The sequence below is a fragment of the Carlito syrichta genome, unplaced genomic scaffold, assembly GCF_000164805.1.
Source record: "Carlito syrichta isolate Samal-C Ts95f unplaced genomic scaffold, Tarsius_syrichta-2.0.1 Scaffold303634, whole genome shotgun sequence".
NCBI classification, from domain to species: domain Eukaryota; kingdom Metazoa; phylum Chordata; class Mammalia; order Primates; family Tarsiidae; genus Carlito; species Carlito syrichta.
The window spans coordinates 137,280-158,227 of record NW_007247730.1 but is presented as its reverse complement, the minus strand read 5'-3'; the positions used below and the strand labels follow the sequence as shown (position 1 = coordinate 158,227).

Here is a 20,948-nt window from a genome sequence, read left to right as displayed (position 1 = left end):
TAAATCCAACATTTGGGTTAAATGCAGATGTGCTAATACTGTCTTTTTTTCTCTCTCTTGTCATTCATATGTGTCATTCTCTCTTTACATATTTGACCAACTTATTAATTTAAATGTGTATAATAGAAACCTTCTTTGTTTATGTAAATTTTTTAAAGAATTGAAAAAAATACCCAGAAAAAGTAATGTTTAGCTGAATAATAGGTTATAGGAATTTTTATCTACTTTAAATTTGTGATTACTTAAAATAATTTTATATACAAACTACAGAGCGAATACAAGAAAAAATTTTGTTAATAAATGTATCATCAGAATCATCTTAAATTTAGAGTTGTTTAACACAATTGTGTTCAATAAATTAATTTTTAAAACAATCTGAAAGCTTTTCACCCATTATCTTTTACCCCATTTCATCTGCTTCATTCTCTCTCTCCTCTTCATTTAAGATTACTACAATACAATTTTTATCTTTTCACTACCATATATATCTCATTTTTCTTGTGCTTTTCACTGTTTTTCTCATTTTTGTCCTTCTGTGATTTAATTTGGATACTAAAGCACAGAGAGAACCTTTCATAAAAATTTTTAAACATAAAGAAGCATTAAAAATAATATTTTTCCTCAAATCTGTAAAGAAATTTTAGAATTGCAATTTTATATGAACAACATTCAATGAACCAGTTAATTTTCATTATTAAGACACTGTATTTAAAAAATAGCTCCTGGTAATACATTTTTTATGCTGTAATAAATTAAATCCTACATCAGCTAGGCAATATTTTCTTAAAATTAGCATTTCAAGCATAGTAATTTATTTCAAAAAAATTAATGTATTGATTAAAGACAACAAATGGATACCTCATGCTGTTTAAATTTCTCTTTCCACATTTCCTCTTCCTTTTGGAGTTCATCATTCATCTTGTCCTGTTCTTGCTGAACATATGATAATAAAAATATTATATTCAAATATCAAAAAGGATCATGTTCATTATATATGATTCTCGCAATATATATTGTGAGTTACAGTGGCTAAAGTGCGCTTAAACCCAATTGCTTTTACTTTTTTAGTACTGAAATGATAATTTTCACCTCAAACTAATGTGTCATTTAAATGATAAGAGTTTCCATTCTGAGAACATAAACAGGTCTTGGGGAAGTTGCTCCATTTATTTGAATATAATGTATTAGCTTAAAAATACTGTTGGGCATTGCAAAATTTACAAATATAATGTTTGTAAGACGGATTTTTCACTACAATTGGTTTCTCCCCACATCATACATTTAATTCACATAATCAATCACTTTAGTAAGTAATATTTTCTTTTAATACCTCTTTATTAGCATGCATTTTCAAGGTTCTGTGGAGTAAACAAAGATCAGTAAAATTCAAAAAATGTTCCTATAATATGGAAACACTATCATAAATTTACTCATTATCCCAAATATAGCAGAATAAATTTATTGGAAGACAAAAAAGGTATCCTAGTAGGAACAAATATTATAATCAGAGGATCATAAAAGATTCAATGCAAAAGACTGTATTTGAAATGACTAGGTTTTTAAGAGATGAAACATACTTTCAATACTTAAGAGTTTTGGACTAGGAAAATGATTTTTAAAAACTCTGTTTTTAGGAAAATCTTGATACTACATTAGATAAAATTAAAAGAGAATCAAGGAAACAATAGGAAAGAACAGTCAAGAAAGTACTGGAGATGGACATGTGAGAATCAATGAGGGCTTTCAGAAGATAGGGTAGTACAAGTAGGATCAGAGGTAAACATAATATAAATGTGATAGTGTCATAAATTACCAAAGTAGATATAAAGGACATAGAAAAAGTTCTTTGAACATTATCTTACAAGTGCCATGGGATCTTCTGATGGAACTTAAGCAAGGAAATCTTTTTAATAGTTATCTGACAGCATTATGGGTAGATGAATATGAAGGTCCAAGATCAAAGGCAGGGAGATCAATTAGTAAAGATTCCAAGCTAAACAACAGGACAGCTTGAACTTCAATGTAATAGCAATAAATACATGGATAAGAAGATGGACAATACAACAATTAGAGAAATAAGAGTAATAAAAGAGATGGAAGAGTAAAAAATTGTCCTCATTTTTCTACTTTGGACTAATGATGTGGCTTTCAAAAGTAAGAATTTCAGAGAAGGAGCATGATTCAGAAACAAAAGGCATTGCATTTGGTTTTATATACAGAAAGTTCCTTTTTTTTCTTCTAGATAATTTCTTTTGAAAAAAATTTTTTTTTAATTTTAAAGATGTGGGGTACAAGTCAGGATTGGATATATAAGTTGTCACATAAGGTAGAATTTGGGCCTCCTGTTGGACCTCCCACTGGACCCTTTGCCTGGTTTGGGAACATGAAACCTTATTGATGTTGTGTTCCTGCCCGTCTCCCCTGGCAGTGCCCTGTTACTGCCAATCCCTTTCTTATACTATTATGATAGTTGTTTAGGGTCTGAGTATGCGGTATCTGTAGGAGAGTTATGAAATTTCCCTTATTTTGTTATAAATATTTATTTGGTTATCAACATCTGTGTCTGTGGATAGGATTATAAAGAAAGAAATTATACGGAGTAAGGAAAGGACAAAGAATAGAATCTACATTACCACATGCGAGGACAGAGAGAGAAAAAGAAATGTAAAATAGGTATCAAGGAGGAATTGCCAAACATTTAAGAAGAGAATCAAGACAGTGTGATCCACAAAAATCAAGGGAAAGGGAAATGGTCAACAATCAAATTTTTACTGGCATAAAATGCTACAGAGGTCAAAATAAGAATTTAAAAATATGTGTGTGTGATATGTAGAGGTAACTGGTTATCTTTCTCAAGAGCAGTTTTATCCAGTGGAATGATGGTACTAGAAACCTAGAAGATTTGGGATTGGATGAGAAATGAAGAGATGGGAATAATAAAATAATTACTCTTTAAGCAGTGGAGCTAAAGAACAAATAAAGTGAAACATAAGAACAAAGGTGATCGCATGATTTTCTTTTGTTTTAATTTTAGGATGGAAGAAAATTAAACATTCTTATAAATAATTAGAAAGGAGGAAGTTGACGGGGTGCTTCTGCATGTAAAAAAAGCAGGAAAAAGTCAAGAAATGATAGACTATAAAGCAGAGAAGGAAAAGGTAACTTTTGGCAGAAGAAAAAAACCTTACTTAATATCAGAGGGAAGGCAAAAAAAAGGATGGGTATAGTACTAAATAGCTATGGAACTAGAAAGAAGAAGTTTGTAACTGATGCAAAAATGTTATGTGATCATTTACTCATAATGAGGGAAGAGAAGTTCTGTGAAACATTTAAGAGATTTATGATAGCTATTTTGGGGAAAGAAGGAAGAGCTAATAAGGGACCCAGAAAAGCACTATTGAAAGAAAGTAAATTACATAATTAAAATCTATCATAAATTTGTGGACTATCTCCTATGGGAAATTTTTAAACCCCAAGGCATAATAAAGGACATCTTTAGAAACTCATTAACCTAATAATGTCACATTTTCTTAAATAATTATTTTATGATATACTATTTTCAAAAAATGAGTTATAACTTTTTGAGGGTGGGTCTCAGATGTTAGATTTCTTTTGCATTATCTAAGTACATAGCTGCATGCTTTGTCCTTGAGATAGTCAGTAAATTTTAGTTATAAAACAAATAAGAATGACAACTTAGCTAAACAGAATTTAAAAATCAGGTATTTTCTAAATCAGAAAATACCATTAACACTTAATATCAATGATGCATTTCAACACAAGTCAGCAAATACTACTCTAAAACTCTAGGTAATATTCAATTTTATTCTGTAACTAAAAAAATTTTCTGATTTTAGAAATGACTACTATTCTAATCTATGAGAAAGAAGACATAACTAAAAGAAAGTTAAAAATTCATAATTTACAATTAGAAAAAGATGTGGCAGACACTAGTTGTACAATATTACAATTGCATTCGATTTGTTTATTTTATATATAATCAGGAAATAAAATATACTCAAAGAGCTAGAAAACCCTGAACTGCTTTAAGGACCATGAGTTAATGTTCTTTATATGGAACACTCAAACCAGCCTGTTCTGGCTAATATATAAATAAACTTTAGTAATGAAAGAGAAGTCAGTCATGCCCATTTTCCAGACATTCTAAGATCTTGATGACCTGCAAGCAGGATTCTAAAATTTACCAGTTCTCATTTATCAATATATCATTACTATGGCCTAGAACTCCTGGGGGGTGGGAGGACACAAAAATACAAACCACAGGAATAAAACAACTCAAAACTCCTTCATACCAAAAAGTCTAAGTAACTAGCTCAATTATGAAAGTGAGGATAGAGTGTCCTTAAGTAATTGAAACCCTTCAACCAAATATGTTTCATATAATGTGTCATATCCCAGACCACATAGAAAGGATATTGCATAATGGAGAAAATTCTGTTGCATTTTCTTACAAGTAAAAGGATATTTAAAAAGCAATAGTGTATGTTATAAATTTCAGACTATCTAGAATGATCCTTTAAACTTCATAGATTCACAGTACCCCCAAGATCCAGAGCAGTATCTGAAATCCTAATGAATTTCAATTAAAAACAAATCAAGGAGTTCATCTTAAACACTATTAATTTACAGTCAATTTCTTCCATCATTAGGAGTAACCAAAAGCCATAGAATGAATCTCAACCCATACCATGATTCAAATGTCAATATCCTTCAGAGGCAGCTACTGATTTTATATATATATATATATATATATATATATATATATATATATATATATATATATAAAACAAAAACAAAACACCATACCTTATGAATATTCTCTAATTTCTTCTTTTCAACTTCAAACTGTTTCATCCAGCAATGCCACTTTTCTTCTTCTTCTTGAAATTGCTTTTCTTCTCTATCCCTCTGAGCTTTGAGAGTTTCCTTTTCTTTGTCTTCTAGCTCTTTCTGTTTGTCTTGCCAAGCCTCAAAAGATTGTCTACATCTTTCTTCCACTTCATAGTATCCAAAATTTATATCAGCATCATCTGCATGCATGAAAATAAATAACATTAGTATACTTAAATGTGCCAAAATGTATCAGTTTTTTAAAATAAAAGTAATTCCAAAGTGAAGAAATAATGTCAACACATTACCAAAGTGCTAATTTGAAGAAAGAAAATACATTCTTGAACATACATGGAGATTCCATTTTAGTCAATTAAGAAGTCACATAAGTTTCCTTAAAATATGTGTGAGTGTGTGTGTGTAGTTAAAGGATGGTTAAGGGATATAGTTTATAGATACTTAATAAATTCAGAACTAGGTATATCTATTGCAGTCAACTATACATATGGAAAAATGTATTTAAACTAAGTTACTTTAGGAAGCATTGAAAAACTATGAAAACCCGTAATTAAATTAATTTAGCAAAAGCATAATAATTTTCAAACATTCTAATTGTGTTTTTCTAAATGTCAAAAAAGAAAACAATTGTATAAATTTTTCTAAGATAACTATGGTCAATTATATTAAAAGTATCAAAAATAGAATTAAGCAGTTTAGTCCACCTGGTAAAACGTTTTCATCCATAGGCAAGTCATGAGGACCAGGCTCGGGAACAGAATCAGAACTGGCATGCTCGGTTTTACTTCTCATAAATTCTTCTTTTTCTAGTTCAGATAATATCTAAAAGGTTAAGTGAGTGCCAATGGTTAAAGAAAACCAAAACAGAAGTAAAGTTAACATTTTAATAGCATATTAAATATTTATATATGTCAAGAATTTTATTTACTCTAAATCACTCTCAAATACAACTCTACAGCACATTGATAGTCCTTCTCTTTATGAAGAGTAAACATGTTTTTTCCATGTGAGCACACTATATTTTCACTCCTTATGTTTTTCATAACTCTAATCTGTCTTTAACATTAATCCACAAGATTCAATTAAACTGCTTGATAATCACTTCAGAATGTTCCTACTAATGTTTGTCTTCCCTCTAATACATTTCTATCTTTCTTAACTGTAGTGATTGTTCACATATACAAATTTTTAACATATTCAATAGGATAAAAGAATTCTCCACTTTAACCCAAATTATACATAAATCATAATTTTGGTCAATAATTTTCCATAATTTGATTTTCACCACACTCTAATTGGAAAGATACCAGATATTTACTCCAAGAAAGTAGTAATAAATAATTTAAAATTAATAAATCAAATTTGAGCATTATTTTTAAAAACACTAAAAACGTAAAACAATCAAAAAAGGGGAAAGACATAAGTAATTTTCAAATTATGTTAAAAATCTTAGGAAGCAGGGATACAATTAGGTAAAATGAGGTAGAGTTAGATAAAATGAGATAAAAATGAATCTAAGAAGTGAATCTAGGGAAGAGACTCTCCCTTAACTATATTGGTGGGAGTTTAACCTAATAAAATGCTATGCTCTTCCTTACTCTTATTTTTAAGTATGTTTTCTTTTTATTTGTTTTTGGAAACTAGTATAAGATTTTTTTAATTTAAAATGTCAATAGAGTACTCAAAGTCTCTGCTGGAACAGGGTGCATTCCTAAAAAAGGTAATAAACATTTGTATATTCATTAAGTCCTTAGAGTTTTTTGAGAAAAAAAATTCATGCAATGTAATTCTGCTGTTTTATCTACATGCAAATTAAGTTCCCAAGCATTAATAGCTCAAAGCACTACTTTTAATATTCTTGAATATTGTAATTTGAATGGTTTTATATTATATGCTAGATGACACTATGAAATCAAAAATAATTTGCTTAAAAATAATTAGCATTTTGGCCAGGTGCTGTGGCTCAAGCCTGTAATCTCAGCTCTTTGGGAGGCCAAGGTGGGGGGATTGCCTGAGTCCACGGGTTTGGGAACAGTCTGAGCAACTTGGTGAGACCTCATCTCTACAATAAATCAAAAATTAGCCAAGCATGGTAGTATGCGCCTGTAATTCCAGCTACTTGGAAGGCTGAGGCGGAAGGATCACCTGAGCCCGGCAGGTCAACGCTGGGGTGGGCATGACTGCACTCCAGTCTGGGCAACAGAGTGAGACTCCAACTCACAAAAAAGAAAATTAACTTTTTAATTTTTAATTCAGCGAACTATCACCCTGTGTAAGAGGGAAATAAAAATTTCTAACTGTAATGTTCAAAATGTTGAACATATACCTTCATCAATTGCTCTGGATTTTCTTCATATTCTGTTGATAATCCTATCCTTAAATGCATATAATTAGAAACTGCTCCATAACTGCAGCCTAAAGAAAGAAAAAAATTGTAACTTCAAATATGAGTAAAATAAAGCATGTCAAAATCTCAAGTCATTTTAAAACCTTTTAATCTGAATTCTCTTGTTAAATTTTATTTTATTTTATTTTAAAGTCCTGAGGTACAAGTTAGGATTGTGTACATAAGTGGTATAAGTACAGGTGAAGTTTTGGGCCTCCCATAGGACCTCACTTCGCCTGGATTAGGATCAGGCACCCTTATCGATGTCATGTGTTCCCCTTCTCCCAGGGCAATGTCGGGCTACTGCCAATCACTTTTTTGTAGTATTATGACAGGTGTTCTGGGTCCACTTATGAATAAAATAATCTGAATTCTATCAGGGTATATTCTTGATCAGTAAGAGTAACTCAAACAACAGAAAAATGAAGAAGAATTAAGAACAGGAGAAATCTGTTATTTTTATTCCAATAATAAAAGTATAAGCCAGGCTCGGTGGCTCAGCCTGTAATCCTGCGCTTTGGGAGTCTGAGGTGAGTGGATTGCCTGAGCCCGCGGGTTCGAGACCTGCCTGGGCAACTTGGCGAGACCTCATCTCTACAATAAATCAAAAAATCAGCCGGGCATGGTAGCGCGCGCCTGAAGTACCAGCTACTCGGAAGGCTGAGGCAGAAGGATGCCGGAGCCCAGCAGGTCGAGGCTGCGATGGCCGGGAGCGGCCACTGCACTCCAGTCTGAGCGACAGAGTGAGACTCCAACTCAAAAAAAAAAAAACAAAATGACATCTTGATTAGAAATCAACAAAATTTGGCCAAGTACAGTGGCTCATGCCTGGAATTCTAGCACTTTGGGAGACCAAGGTGAGAGTATTACTTGATCCCAGGAGTTGAAACCAGCCTAGGCAACAGAGTAAGACCTCATCCCTACCAAAAAAAAAAAAAATAGCTAGGTGTGGTGGCTCACGCCTATAGTCACAGCTACTTGGGAGACTGACATAAAATGATCACCTGAACCCAGAAGATCCAAGGCTGCATTGAACCATGACTGTGCCAATGCACTACAACCTGGGCGACAGAATGAGACACCAACTTAAAAAATTCTATCTTCCACAAACTGGCAAATAGTCTTGAACAAGATATTTAAAATTTAGTAAAAATATTAGTTAAAAGATAATTACTAACGTATGAATAAAGTGGAATTTTATTCCTAGTTTTATGAGATTTTGCTGAATTGTATCATCTTTTTATTATTTGTGATGATATAGTTATGTTTCTTTTTCTTCATTCAATTAATGTGTTATATCATGGTAATGTTTCCTAATAGCAAACTATATTTACAGAAGATCATTTTTGTGGCTAACTAATTATTCAACTATTTTATCAGATTTATAGATTTTCTTCCTTAATATCTATTCACAACCTTTCTGGCATGCCTTCCTGTGTAAGAGGCTGAAAAGATAAAACATTTTCTATATTTCTTTGCAGATAGGTTTCTGAGAATGATTTAGTTTCTTCCCATAAATATATTTTCAGAAGGCTTTATTGTCATTAAAATATTATGTCAGAAGAGAAGCAGGTAATGATATTTTCATTTTTCTGACCCAGAATGCAATGGGGGAAGTTTTGAGTAGGAGGTAGCAGCATACAGTAGAGGGTTAATATCTCTGAATTTATTATGACAAACATCAGGTTCTGCTGCAGCCTAGTTCTGCAATGTATGTGTGGGGTTTGTTTTTTACCTTGGATGTTTATCCCAGAGTTTGTTTTTCCAGTAGTATTAATAATTTAGTTATTGATTGCAGTAATTAGTCTGCAAAGATGGTTTTCTCTCAAAGAACCCTGCCTCCAGGTATATACAACTTGTGTGGTTGCCTTCCACACAAAACCTAAGCTGACCCTGTGTGACCAACAGGATGTGGTAGAAATGATGAATTCTGAGAAAAGGACATAAAAGTCCTATGAGTTTCCAATTTGGTCTCTTGGTTTTTGTTCTTGGAATGCTCCTTCTCAGAATCTAGGTGTCATGCTCTGAGAAGTACAAGTTACAAGGAGAAGTCACATGTGCCTCCAGTTGACAGATGCATCTGAACTCCTCTGCCAACAAATGGCATCTATTGCCAGCTATTTGAATGAGCCATCTTGAATTTCCAATTCAGTCAAGCCTTCAGATGACTACAGACTTAACCAACATCTGACTATAAATGCAGATAAAACTCAAGCAAGAACTGCCCAGATGAGCCTAGTCAACTGATAGAACCATAAGAGAGTAATAATTTGACACTCTAAATTTGTCTTATAGCAATAAATATTCAGAATATCTCCTCTACACATAATAACAAAAAAACTTACTGTGTAGAGTAGCTGGAGTGTCTGTTTTCTACCACTGAGAACCCCAATGAATACATCTAACTTTGTTGTGTTTATGTTATGCTTGTACAGCTTTGATCTAAAATATGTAGCCTTTTTACAAATGAATTATTCCATGGTATGAGAATTTTTTGCTCCTTGATGAGTTCTGAGAATCCAGTTATAAACTTTTTTTAGTTTAATAACATTTTAGAAAAATATCCCTTTCCACTTCTTTGTTATATTATTTAGTCATATTTTTTCACTTTTTCAAATACTTTTGAGAATTTAACTTTTTTGGAAAATTATTCACTAAGCTTATCATACCTATTGAATTAGAGCTGATTATAAGATCTTCTCCTAATTTTCTAAACCACTGCTGTATTTCATTCCATGTAACTAATTTGCTACAATTGTGTTTCCTTTGCTTTGTTTTTTTTCATAATTAGGCTATAATTAGGCTATATGGCTGTCAATATATTTAGAATATATTTTCACTGTATAAACTCTAGTACAGATAAATAAGGAAAATGAACCATTAACATCTCTTGTAATTCAACCACAGATAATCACTGTAAACATTTGAAGCGTATTCAGTAAATCAATTTGCACTGGCATTCTGTACAAAATTTTTGGCGCCACATTTCTCTCTTCATTTTGCACCAATCTATCAATAAATCCTTTTCTTTCTTCATGCCTTAAACTTTAAGGCATCTTCTCTACATAGTGTGGAACAACGACGGAATCTAAATAAAAGTCAGACACTGCCACTGCTTACTCAAAATCTTCTACATGATGAAAACAGAAGCCAAAGTGCACCAATGGTTTCTAAGAGCCCTATACTAACTAATCCCTTGTTTTCTCAAATACAGCCAGAAACACTTGCCTGCTGTTCTTCAGATATATTCAGTCCACTCAGTAGGCCTTTACACTTCCCTCTTTCTGGATCATGGGTTCTCTAGATATCCATGTGGCTCACCTTTTCATTTAATAAACTCATTGCTTAAAGATCATCTCTCATGGAGACCATCCCTGACTACTCTTCTTAAAAAAGCAACCTCCAGTCTCTAATCCCTTACCTTGAATTTTTTCCTTCATATCAGTTATCATTATTGAAGTAATATGTATTTATTGATAGTGTGTCTCCCAACAGTGAAACATTAGAACAAAATAGTAGCACCTTTGCCTATTTTGTTCACTGCTGTATTCTGTGACTAGAACACATTTTGTCACACAGTAATATTTGTTGAATGTGTATCTATAAATATTCACATTACAACTTGTACTAATATTTGCATAAATAGCATTGAATTTTAATATAGCTTTCAATATATTATGAACCATTTAATGTCATTAAATATTTGTATATGTCATCTTTACTAATGGGTGTATTATTTGACAAACCAAGTCCCTGTTGAACATACCAGTTATTGCCATTTCTGATTACAAGCCAAGCTATGATTAATTCTGATAAATCTTTGATCATTCTATTATTCTTAGAAAGCAAATTTTCTCAGTTCAAGCAAATCAATTTTTAGGCTTTTCATACAAATGATTATATTTTTCTGCAAAAAGATGTTTATATTGATACTTTAAAAATAGTCCCATAATTAGTTTTCTTTAACATAAAGTAATAAAAGGTCTGGTATTAATTAAGACCGGGGAAACAAGCTGTTGGTGGTTAGCATTTATTGGAGACTTATGAAAGGTAGTAAGGGAAAAAAATTAACAAACTAAACCCAATAGTCTAACGTACTATAGATATTATATTAGAAATACAGTAAATGCATATACATATATACAATAAGAGATAAGAACTTCATGCAATTTAGTTTTCTACTTTATTATTTATTCATACTTACAGGAAACATAACTTCCATGCAGATGAAAATTGTACTTACTTAAAACATCAGTTTCTTCCAGGTCCTGAAGAATTAGCTCTTCAGCAGATTTACTCTTGCTCTTTATGATGTTAATACAATGAAGAACTGACTCTGGTAATTCAACTAAATCCTAAACATTTAAATAATAAAATAAATGCATTAAGTTTATTGACAAAATATATCAAATATTGCACCCTTTATGCCACACCAAAAGTTTGACCAAAATGTGTAAATGAAATTAAAAAGTTCCATATAAAGAGCATAATTAAGGCAAATATATTTGGTCATAATTTGCTTTTAATTTTCAGTTTGTTATGCATTTCTGAAAAATTGTAATAAAACAAATAAAAAGAGTTTTCTACACATCATTTTCACTAACTTTACTAGAAGTCTTTTATTTGTAATTGTCCTCAATAGTGTGTATATTTTTAGATTAATCCTACCTTCAAACAAATATTATCAAATACTAAAACTGCAAGATTTTTCCAAAATATTTAATATAAAACTAATACCTGTTATAATTATTTAATACATTCCAAATTTAATTTCTGATTGTCAAACACAAATTTAGTTATATTTATGACCTTGAAATATCAACCAATATAATCAATGTATATCAATTAGCTAAAGAGCTAAGTTAGCCAAATATATTGATATACAAAATGTGAAAACAAAATTATTTCCTCGATAAACACCATAACTAGTTTGAAAATATAATGCAGGGAAATAACATTCACAATAACAATAGAATATTTAAAGCATCTAGAAATAATTTTAATAATAAATTTTGAAGTTTTATGTCTATACCTATATCCACATGACTATAAAATTTCATTAAGCAACCCAAAACATAACATAAATGAATTAATATACATATTTCTGATATAGAGAAACATTATATGTGCCTGATTTCATCTAACTATAAAATCCTTTCATGCCATACTGGGTTTCCATATGTTAAATTTAAGACTTTCAGACAGCTTTCTTTTCTCTATGCTAATTAATGGAATTTAGTGCTTAGCTTAGAGAATTAACATCAGAAGATAATTAGAAAATGTACCTTTCCCCTTAGTACTATAGAAAAGCACACAAAATTCTATGTTATATAGTTAATCCTGATAAAGCAGTATATTAAACATACTGACAAAAATATCAACTCTACTCTTCTGTCCTTGTCCTTCATTGAGACTTATATTTCTTCTTTAATTAAGAAGTCTTTTAAGACACTTGGATTGTAGAGATTGTTGCTATGTCCTGTGAAATATAATTTATAATTCCTAATTTTTAATCTTTAATAATTTCTTCCTCTGGTAATACATTTAAATTGATTCTGAATGATACAAATAATTATGAGGTACCTTAATTAACTCACAAGAACTTTAATATTTTATTTTTCTTCTGTTATGTATATAGGTATAATAAAATATAATAAAGTCCATTATTGGATTTCATAGTCAAATAAACGAGCTCAGATATTTTTGTCTCATTTAAATTAACTCTGGGCTGGGCATGGTGGCTCATGCATATAATCTCACCACCTTGGGAAGCTGAGGTGAAAGGATTCATTGAGCCCAGGAGTTTGAGAATAGTCTAGGCAACATAGCAAGACCTTGTCTCTAAAAAATCAAAAAATTTGTTGGGCATGGTGGTGTGTGCCTGGAGTGTGAGACCAGCTTGAGCAACATAGAAAGACCTCTTCTCTACAAAAATCAAAAAATTAGCTGGGCATGGTGGCATGTGCCTGTAGTCCCAGAAACTCAGGGGGCTGAGGCAGGAGGATTGCCTGAGTCCTGGAGTAGGAAGTTGCAGTGAGCCGTGATTGTGCCACTGCACTCTAACCTGGGCAACAGAGTGAGGCCCTTACTCAAAATAAATAAATACATATATACATACATACATACATACATAAATACATAAATAAAAATAGGAAATAAATTAACTCAGGATAAAAACAGGATAATAATGTAAAATGTAATAATGTAAAAATATAAATTTTTGAAAAGTAATACGTTTAGTGCAATCTTAATTTAAAAACAAAGTGAATTTTTTTGAAACCTAAAAAAATGAAGTTTTTTTTAAATAGCTTAGTTGAGAAGATTTTAAAATGGTAAAACAATGAAAGTAACTTGACCCATTAAATATTTTAAAATATAAACCTACAATAGAAAAAATTTTCAAAAAAAGAAAAGTGATAGATAGCCTTGGATAGATCATATGCACAAGAATTAAATATAAACAGAAAATTTTTAACAGGGAACACTGGAAATGTTAGCTAAATATGCACAAAGCATTTTCAAATTTGATATACATCTCATAATATTCCTGAAAATAAATTACAATTGGGTTAAGAATTTTGATGTAAAAGAATAAATCCATGAATAGACTTTATAAGCATATAAATATTGGGAAAAATACATGAATGAAAGTATAACTTGTTTGAGTCCAAAAAGTAGCTGTTTCTGTAAGTCTAAAGATTTCATATATATTTTTATTGTGGAAAAAATACATGAGGAATTATGTTGGTTTTGTATCTTCAATATATTTCTATATTTTAATATTTATTCATATACACTGTTTATAACAGTACTCCTAACAAAAAAAAAAAAAAGAAAAATATATAAAACATCCTGAGAAAAGTAATATTTCTCCTGGAAAGCTTACACTTGTTAAAAGGCTCAAAACTGCAACACTTAACACTTACTGTGTCACTATTGTCACTCTGTATTTCTGATTTTGAATCACTCTCAGTGTCATGCTTTTCTGAGGAAGAAATGCTGATTTTATCCAATTCAGCGTCTATTTCTGCTGTGAGTTTTGCATCATCATCTTCCATTTTTCTTCATAATAAAACACAAAACCATTTAAAAAATGAAGAAGCTATTATGTCACTAAAAACTATAGGTTCTTTAATTTATCATACCAATCCAACACATTCTATGTAAACATGCTTTAATTTGAAAAACTTTTATCACATCTCATTATGACTTATTATATATCAAATAACTTCATTTTATCTCTTCATTAATTTATTCATTCTCTTAAAAATTTTGACTACAAAGTGATCAACTCTACTATTACTCTTATGTTGGAGAAATATTATTTAAAGAAAAAGTAACAAGTAATGGGCTGGGTTATTTTCCAGAAAAAAGAAACTTCAAGGAAAAACTCATCTCATAAGCATAAGTAACAGCAAAATACCTATGAACAGTTTAAATTTCAGAGATTAATATATTCATAAGAGAAAAACCTAAGTCTATGTATGGAGAAGATATATAACTACTTTCTACTTATTAACTTAGAATTCTGTTAATTCTACCAGAGAAAGTCACATATTTTTGCCAACATAACATGTTGCATGACAGGTATTTGTAGCATACAACCTCAGTATTTATTTTGCTTAAATCATTAGTGCTTATAATGGCTATGAGTCAGTCAGTATATTCTATCTTCACATCATCATTATCATCACCATGATTAGCTTTCGTGTATTGAGTACCTGTTACAAGCTAGGCACTAGAAGACATTTGTGTAATTGATAATCTTCAGAATATTTTAACAGGTTGAAGTCATTGAGTTATTGTATATATGAAAAAAAAAACCCAGGTTTGAAGAAATTATTTAACTGAACAAAGTCATTATGCTAAAAAGTAATAGAGGCAGAAACCTAACTTAGAGATCTGAATGCAAAACCAATGCTCTTCCACTTTCCAAACTCTGTCAAGCTCTAAATCTGCCCAGCAATCCTTCTGTACATCCCCTGGTCCGATAGTCTTCAGACTGCAAGTCATGACTCATTAGTATATCCGGAAATCAATGTAATGGCTTTCGATCAGCAAGTTTTTTTTTTAAGTTTTAAAATTTTTATTTTAAAGATGTGGGTGTACAATTCAGGGTTAGGTACACATGTTAATTATGGTGGTACCCTTGTTGATGAAGTGTGCCCACCCTCCTCCCCTGGCAGTTTCCCTCAACTGCCAATCCCACCCTCGTCCCCTGGGCAGTCTCCCACTACTGCTGATCCCTTTCTTATAGTATTATGATAATTGATCAAGATCCGCTTATTAGTGAGAACATATGGCACTCTGTTCTTTGTTTCTGTGATAGATCACTGAGCATCACTGACTCTAAATACAATCAAGTTGGATCAGCAAGTTTTAATTATAGAATAGGAAAAGTTAGAATAGGCATAAAAAATATATAACTGCGTGATATGGATTGAAGATCAGAATTGTTCAATATAATTTTTGTTTATTTTTACTACATATATATGTATGCATGTATGCATGAATTGCAATGCAATATGTGTTTTTGTTCTTTTTCTGTTTTTTGTTTGCTTGTTTTCATTGTAGTACTTAGTAAAAAAAAATGTCTGAAAAGATATTAGTCGGTTATTATTTTATTTTCCATGACACTATTTCAAACTTTCATTCTTGTCTTCAAAGCCCTGGTCTTTCTATCTGTCTTCTTCTTTGTTTATTTCCTCTCCCCTTCCCCTTCTTCTTTCCTTAATTCCTTCTTTTACTCATTCATCTAAAACTAAAATTTTGAAAAGCTTCCAAGTACATTCACAACCATTCTAGGTGGTACAAAAACACTGATTAAATGAGACAAGGCACATGTTCTCACAGAGTTCACAGTCTCATTAACAAAGAAAATGAAACACCTTCTTCCTGTTTCTTTCACATGAAATTTGTTCTTACCCATCAGGAGCCACCTCTTCCTAGTAAGGTATAATCCTCTACCTGTGCTCTGAATCTGACAATTTCTCACCTACTAACTATGATAATTTACAATTATCTCAATAAAAATTTAATTGAAGGTATCCTAAGTCCTCATTAGGAAAAGTTACAGCCGGGCTCGGTGGCTCAGCCTGTAATTCCGCGCCTTGGGAGGCTGAGGTGAGTGGACTGCCTGAGCCCGCGGGTTCGAGACCCGCCTGGGCAACTTGGCGAGACCTCATCTCTACAATAAATCAAAAAAAAATCAGCCGAGCGTGATAGCGCGCGCCTGTAGTTCCAGCTACTCGGAAGGCTGAGGCGGAAGAATCGCCGGAGCCCAGCAGGTTGAGGCTGTGGTGGCCGGGAGCGGCCGCTGCACTCCAGTCTGGGTGACAGAGTGAGACTCCAACTCAAAAAAAAAAAAAAAAGAAAGAAAGAAAAGCTACATAAATTATCATGGATTTCCTGGACTACTATACAAATCCTTTAAAAATAATACATTTACTGTAATCTTCTGGAAAGGTAGCCAAAAAAAACTCCTTGTAAAACGAAAGTGGCAAAAAAAAAAAGCAGCATAAAAGCTCTTTTAGGTAAACAATCACACACGCGCACACAGTTTCTAGAACAGAAACTTCCTTCTGGAAGAAATGAGAAATTTTACATTTTCATTCCATACCTGTATGTTGAGTGATTTTTAAACCATGAATATGTACTCCTTTTATATTTTTACAAGTTCATTTAAAAATACGCAATTTAACTACTGGGAAGAAGACAACATATATAGTAAATGGTGCTGGGAAAACTGGCTGACCACACACAGAAGACTGAAACAGGATCCTTGCCTAATGCCATACATAAAAATCAGCTCTAAATGGATCAAACACCTAAACATAAAACCTCAAACTATAAGAACATTAGAAAATGAAGAAGACAAACTTATGGGAATTGAAATAGACAAGTATTCCCGATCAAAACCCCAGATGCCCATGCCATAAGAGATAAGATAGACAAGTGGGACCTCATCAAACTGAAAAGCTTCTACAAAGCAAAAGAAACCATCAAGAGAGTGGGGAGACAACCCACACAATGGGAAAAAATATTTGTCAAATGTATATCTGACAAAGGTCTAACATTCAGGATTTCAAGGAACTCATACATGCTGAAAGAAAATAAACAGGCCCATTAAAAAGTGAACAAAAGACAAGAATAGACACTCCTCAAAAGAAAATATAAAGACAGTCAACAGGCACATTAAAAAGTGCTCAGTCTCACTAATCATCAGAGAAATGTAAATCAAAACCACGTGGAGATACCACCTAACTTCCAGTAAGAATGGCCACCATCAGTAAAACAAAAAACAACAGATGCTGGCATGGATGTGAAGAAAAGGAACGCTTCTACACTGCTGGTGGGAATGCAAATTAGTTCAACCTCTATGGAAAACAGTGTGGTGATTACTAAAAGAACTAGAAATTTACCTTCCATATGACACAGAAATCCTCCTTCTGGGAATATACCCAGAGGTACTCAAATCATTCTACAAAAAAGATACCTGCATGCAGCTCTGTTCACAATAGCAAAAACATGGAACAAACTTTGCTGCCCATTGAAAGAAAAAAATGTGGTACATATACATGATAGAATATTACACAGCCATAAAGAAGGACAATTATATGGACTTCGCAGCAACTTGGATGGATTTAGAGTCTATAATACTCAGTGATTTATCACAGAAACAAAGAACCGAGTACATGTTCTCACTCATAAGCAGACCTGAACATTTATCATAATACTATAAGAAAGGGAATGGCAGTAGCAGGATACTGAGGGGGGAATTGGGGGAGGGAGAGCACATAATATCAATAAGGGTGCCTGATCTCAAACCAGGCAAAGTGGAGACCAAAGGGAGGTCCAAACTTTACCTATATGATGACCACTTGTATACGTAAACCTGAATATCGTACCTCACATCTTTAAAATAAAGTTAAAATAAATACAATATGTAAAAAGAATAAATAAAAATACTCAATTTTACTCAAAATCTATACCCTCCAATTAAAAAAATGAAATAAACACAAATCAGAACCAATGCAAAATATTATCCTGTGACTGAACTCAAAGTGCAATTCAAAATCTTTGTTTGAGGAAACAAGACTTTTTAAAAGCGCTTACAAAGCAGAATGCACAGGTACACTCAACCTTATGTGGAAAAGGGAGGCAGGAGAGAATGGTGAAGGTGGGTCATTTACTTTATATGCCTTGCTCTGCTCCTCTATTTACTCTTTAGATCAACCCAGTCCAATTACATATTTGAGCAAATAGGCAAATTGAAATTTTCTAGTATCAACTTTTAAAAAGAAAATCAAATGAGGTGAGATTAATTTCAATAATATATTTTATTTAACCCAATATGTTCAAAGTATTATATTAACATGTAATTATAAAATAATTAATATCAATGTCAAGATTTTACATTCTTGTTTTGCATACCAATTCTTCAAAATCTGGTGTGCATTTTACACCTACAGCACATCGCAAGTCGAACTAGCTGCATGTTCAAGTTCTCAACAGCCACCCATAGCTATCTATCCATTGCTGTATAAGACAGTGCAGTCCTAGATGGAACTCACTGTAAATGGGCTACAGTAAACTACTCCAAGTTGATTTTTTAAAAAAAGAATCACTTGGAGTTTGCTAAACCTGCCCAAAGTGGAAAAGTTTAAGGAACTCCACACTTCGACCCTCATAAAAAACAAAAAGATACGAAAATCTACTTTATAGGGTAATCATAAACTCGTATATTAAAAAAAGAAAGAAGAAAGGAAAGGAGAGAGGGAAGGAAGAAAGGGAGAGACAGACAAAGGAAGGGGAGGAGAGAGGGAGATATCAATTGGTGTATGTTAAGGGTGAGGGATAAAACAAAAGAAAAGGGAAAGTAGGAAGAAGGGAGGAAAGAAGGAAGGAAGGAAAGAAGAGAGAGAGGGAGAAAGGCAAAGAAAGGAGGGAAGGAGAGAGGGAGGAAGGGTAGGGAGGAGGGGAGGGAGAGAGGAATGGAAAGAGGGAGACAGGGAGAGAGGGAGGAAGGTAGGAAAGAAAGGAGGGAAGGAGGAAGGAAAGAAGGGAGAAAGGAAGGAGGGGGGAAGGGAAGAAAGAAGGAAAGAAAGGAGGAAGGGAGGGAGGGAACTGTCAATTGTTGCCTGTCAGTGGCAGGGGAATAACCAAAAAGAAAGAGAAAGAGAGTAAAGAAAGAAAGGAGGAAAAGAAGAAGGGAGGGAGGGAGGGAGGGAGGAAAGAATGGCGTGAAGGTGGAGGAGAGAGAGGGAGGGAGGGAGGGAGGAAGGAAGGGAGAGAAGAAAGAGGCAAAGAAGGAAGCCAGGAAGGAAACTGTCAGTTGGTGCCTGTCAGGGGTTGGGGAATAACCAAAAAGAAAGGAAAAGAAAGGAAAAAGGAAAATGAAAAGAGGAGGAAAGGAGGAAGGGAGGAAGAGAGGGAGGGGAGAAGAGAAAGAAAGAGAGGGGGAGGAAGGAATGGAGGGAAATGTCAATTGGTGTGTGTTGGGGGCAGGAGGGAGGAATGAATGAATTAATTAATTAATAAGTAAATAAATAAAAAGGAAGGGAGAAAGAAAAAAGGAAATAAGGGTGGGAGACAAGAAGAAAAAAAAGGAGGGGAGGAAGGGAAGAAGAAAGGAAGGAAGGAAAGGAGGAGGGAGGAAGGAAAGAGAGGAAGGAGGGAGGGAAGAGAGAAGGAAAGGAGGGAGGGCGGAAAGAAAAAAAGGGAGGAAAGGAAGAAGGGAGGGAGAAAGGAAGAAATGAAGGAAGAAGAAAGAGAGGAAGGAAGGAGGGAAGAAAAAGGAAAGAAGGGAGGGAGAGAGGGAAGGAACTGTCAACGGGTTCGTGTCGGAGACTGGGAGTAACCTTTCAAGGTCCCCTAGATTTTGACAATCCCGTTTCGAAGGATTTTCCAGCCACGACAGCAGGGCGCTTCCCACCTCCAGCCAGGACAGCAGGGCGCTTCCCCGGCTCGCGCAGCCACGCTCCGGGCCCGCGGCCTCCCGCTCCCCTGGGGGCCTGCCTGACGGAGAGGAACCCGGCCCCTCCGTGCTCCCGCAGGTGTCCAGTCTCCCGCCACGCGAACCCCCGCCTGTAACGCCCTGCTCACCCACCAGCGGCGAAACCCGCCGCGCGGTGGGAAGCCGGGCTCACCTCCAAACAAAGCGTAACCACGGCAACGGCCAATCCCAAGGAAGGCCGGCCGGGTGTTCCCTACAGGGGCCCCCGAAGGTCAAGCTACCTCCGTTCGAAATTGGAGCGAAAGCGACGGGATAGAGGCTGGATATCGGATTTCACGTATTTTTTTCCGGGTAGATTTTAAGATTTAAATTATTTTGGAAAGTATTCAATGAAGAAATAAAATTTTGTTATAATTGCCCAAATAAATGTTACCTGATCTATAATGTGCTTCCGAGCTCTCTATTTTAATAATTGCATCTAGTGAATGTTGATGTGCACATGTATATAAATTGCTCATTCCACAAAACCTTAATCCGGAACAGTGATTTGTGGGACCTGGAAGTGTGGAATAAAAGTCAATAAGTTGTTTGCTTCCCATGACACCTTTTAAAAAATGTTTTTTTTTAAAGGGAGGAAGAACAAAAATTATTAAAAATCTCCAGTTTAAGAGGTATGTGGGGTGAGAAATTTGAAAAAAAAAAGTTTCTAGAATTATTTTACTGTGTGGGCTGTCCCCC

General features: G+C 33.6%; 1 protein-coding gene across 1 annotated transcript in view; it reads right to left on the bottom strand.

Annotated features, from left to right (window-relative positions):
• Positions 1-14,339, bottom strand: part of LRRIQ1 (leucine rich repeats and IQ motif containing 1) — a gene marked incomplete at its 3' end in the record, with an annotated part of 138,349 nt that extends 124,010 nt beyond the window's left edge. The window contains exons 1-6 of the mRNA XM_008058806.1: positions 14,182-14,339; positions 11,499-11,610; positions 7,196-7,284; positions 5,574-5,691; positions 4,828-5,051; positions 859-933 (exon numbers count right to left, since the gene is read on the bottom strand). Coding sequence (XP_008056997.1) covers positions 859-933; positions 4,828-5,051; positions 5,574-5,691; positions 7,196-7,284; positions 11,499-11,610; positions 14,182-14,313 — 750 coding nt within the window. The remainder of the gene's footprint in view (positions 1-858; positions 934-4,827; positions 5,052-5,573; positions 5,692-7,195; positions 7,285-11,498; positions 11,611-14,181) is intronic.
• Positions 14,340-20,948: the final 6,609 nt, after the last annotated feature.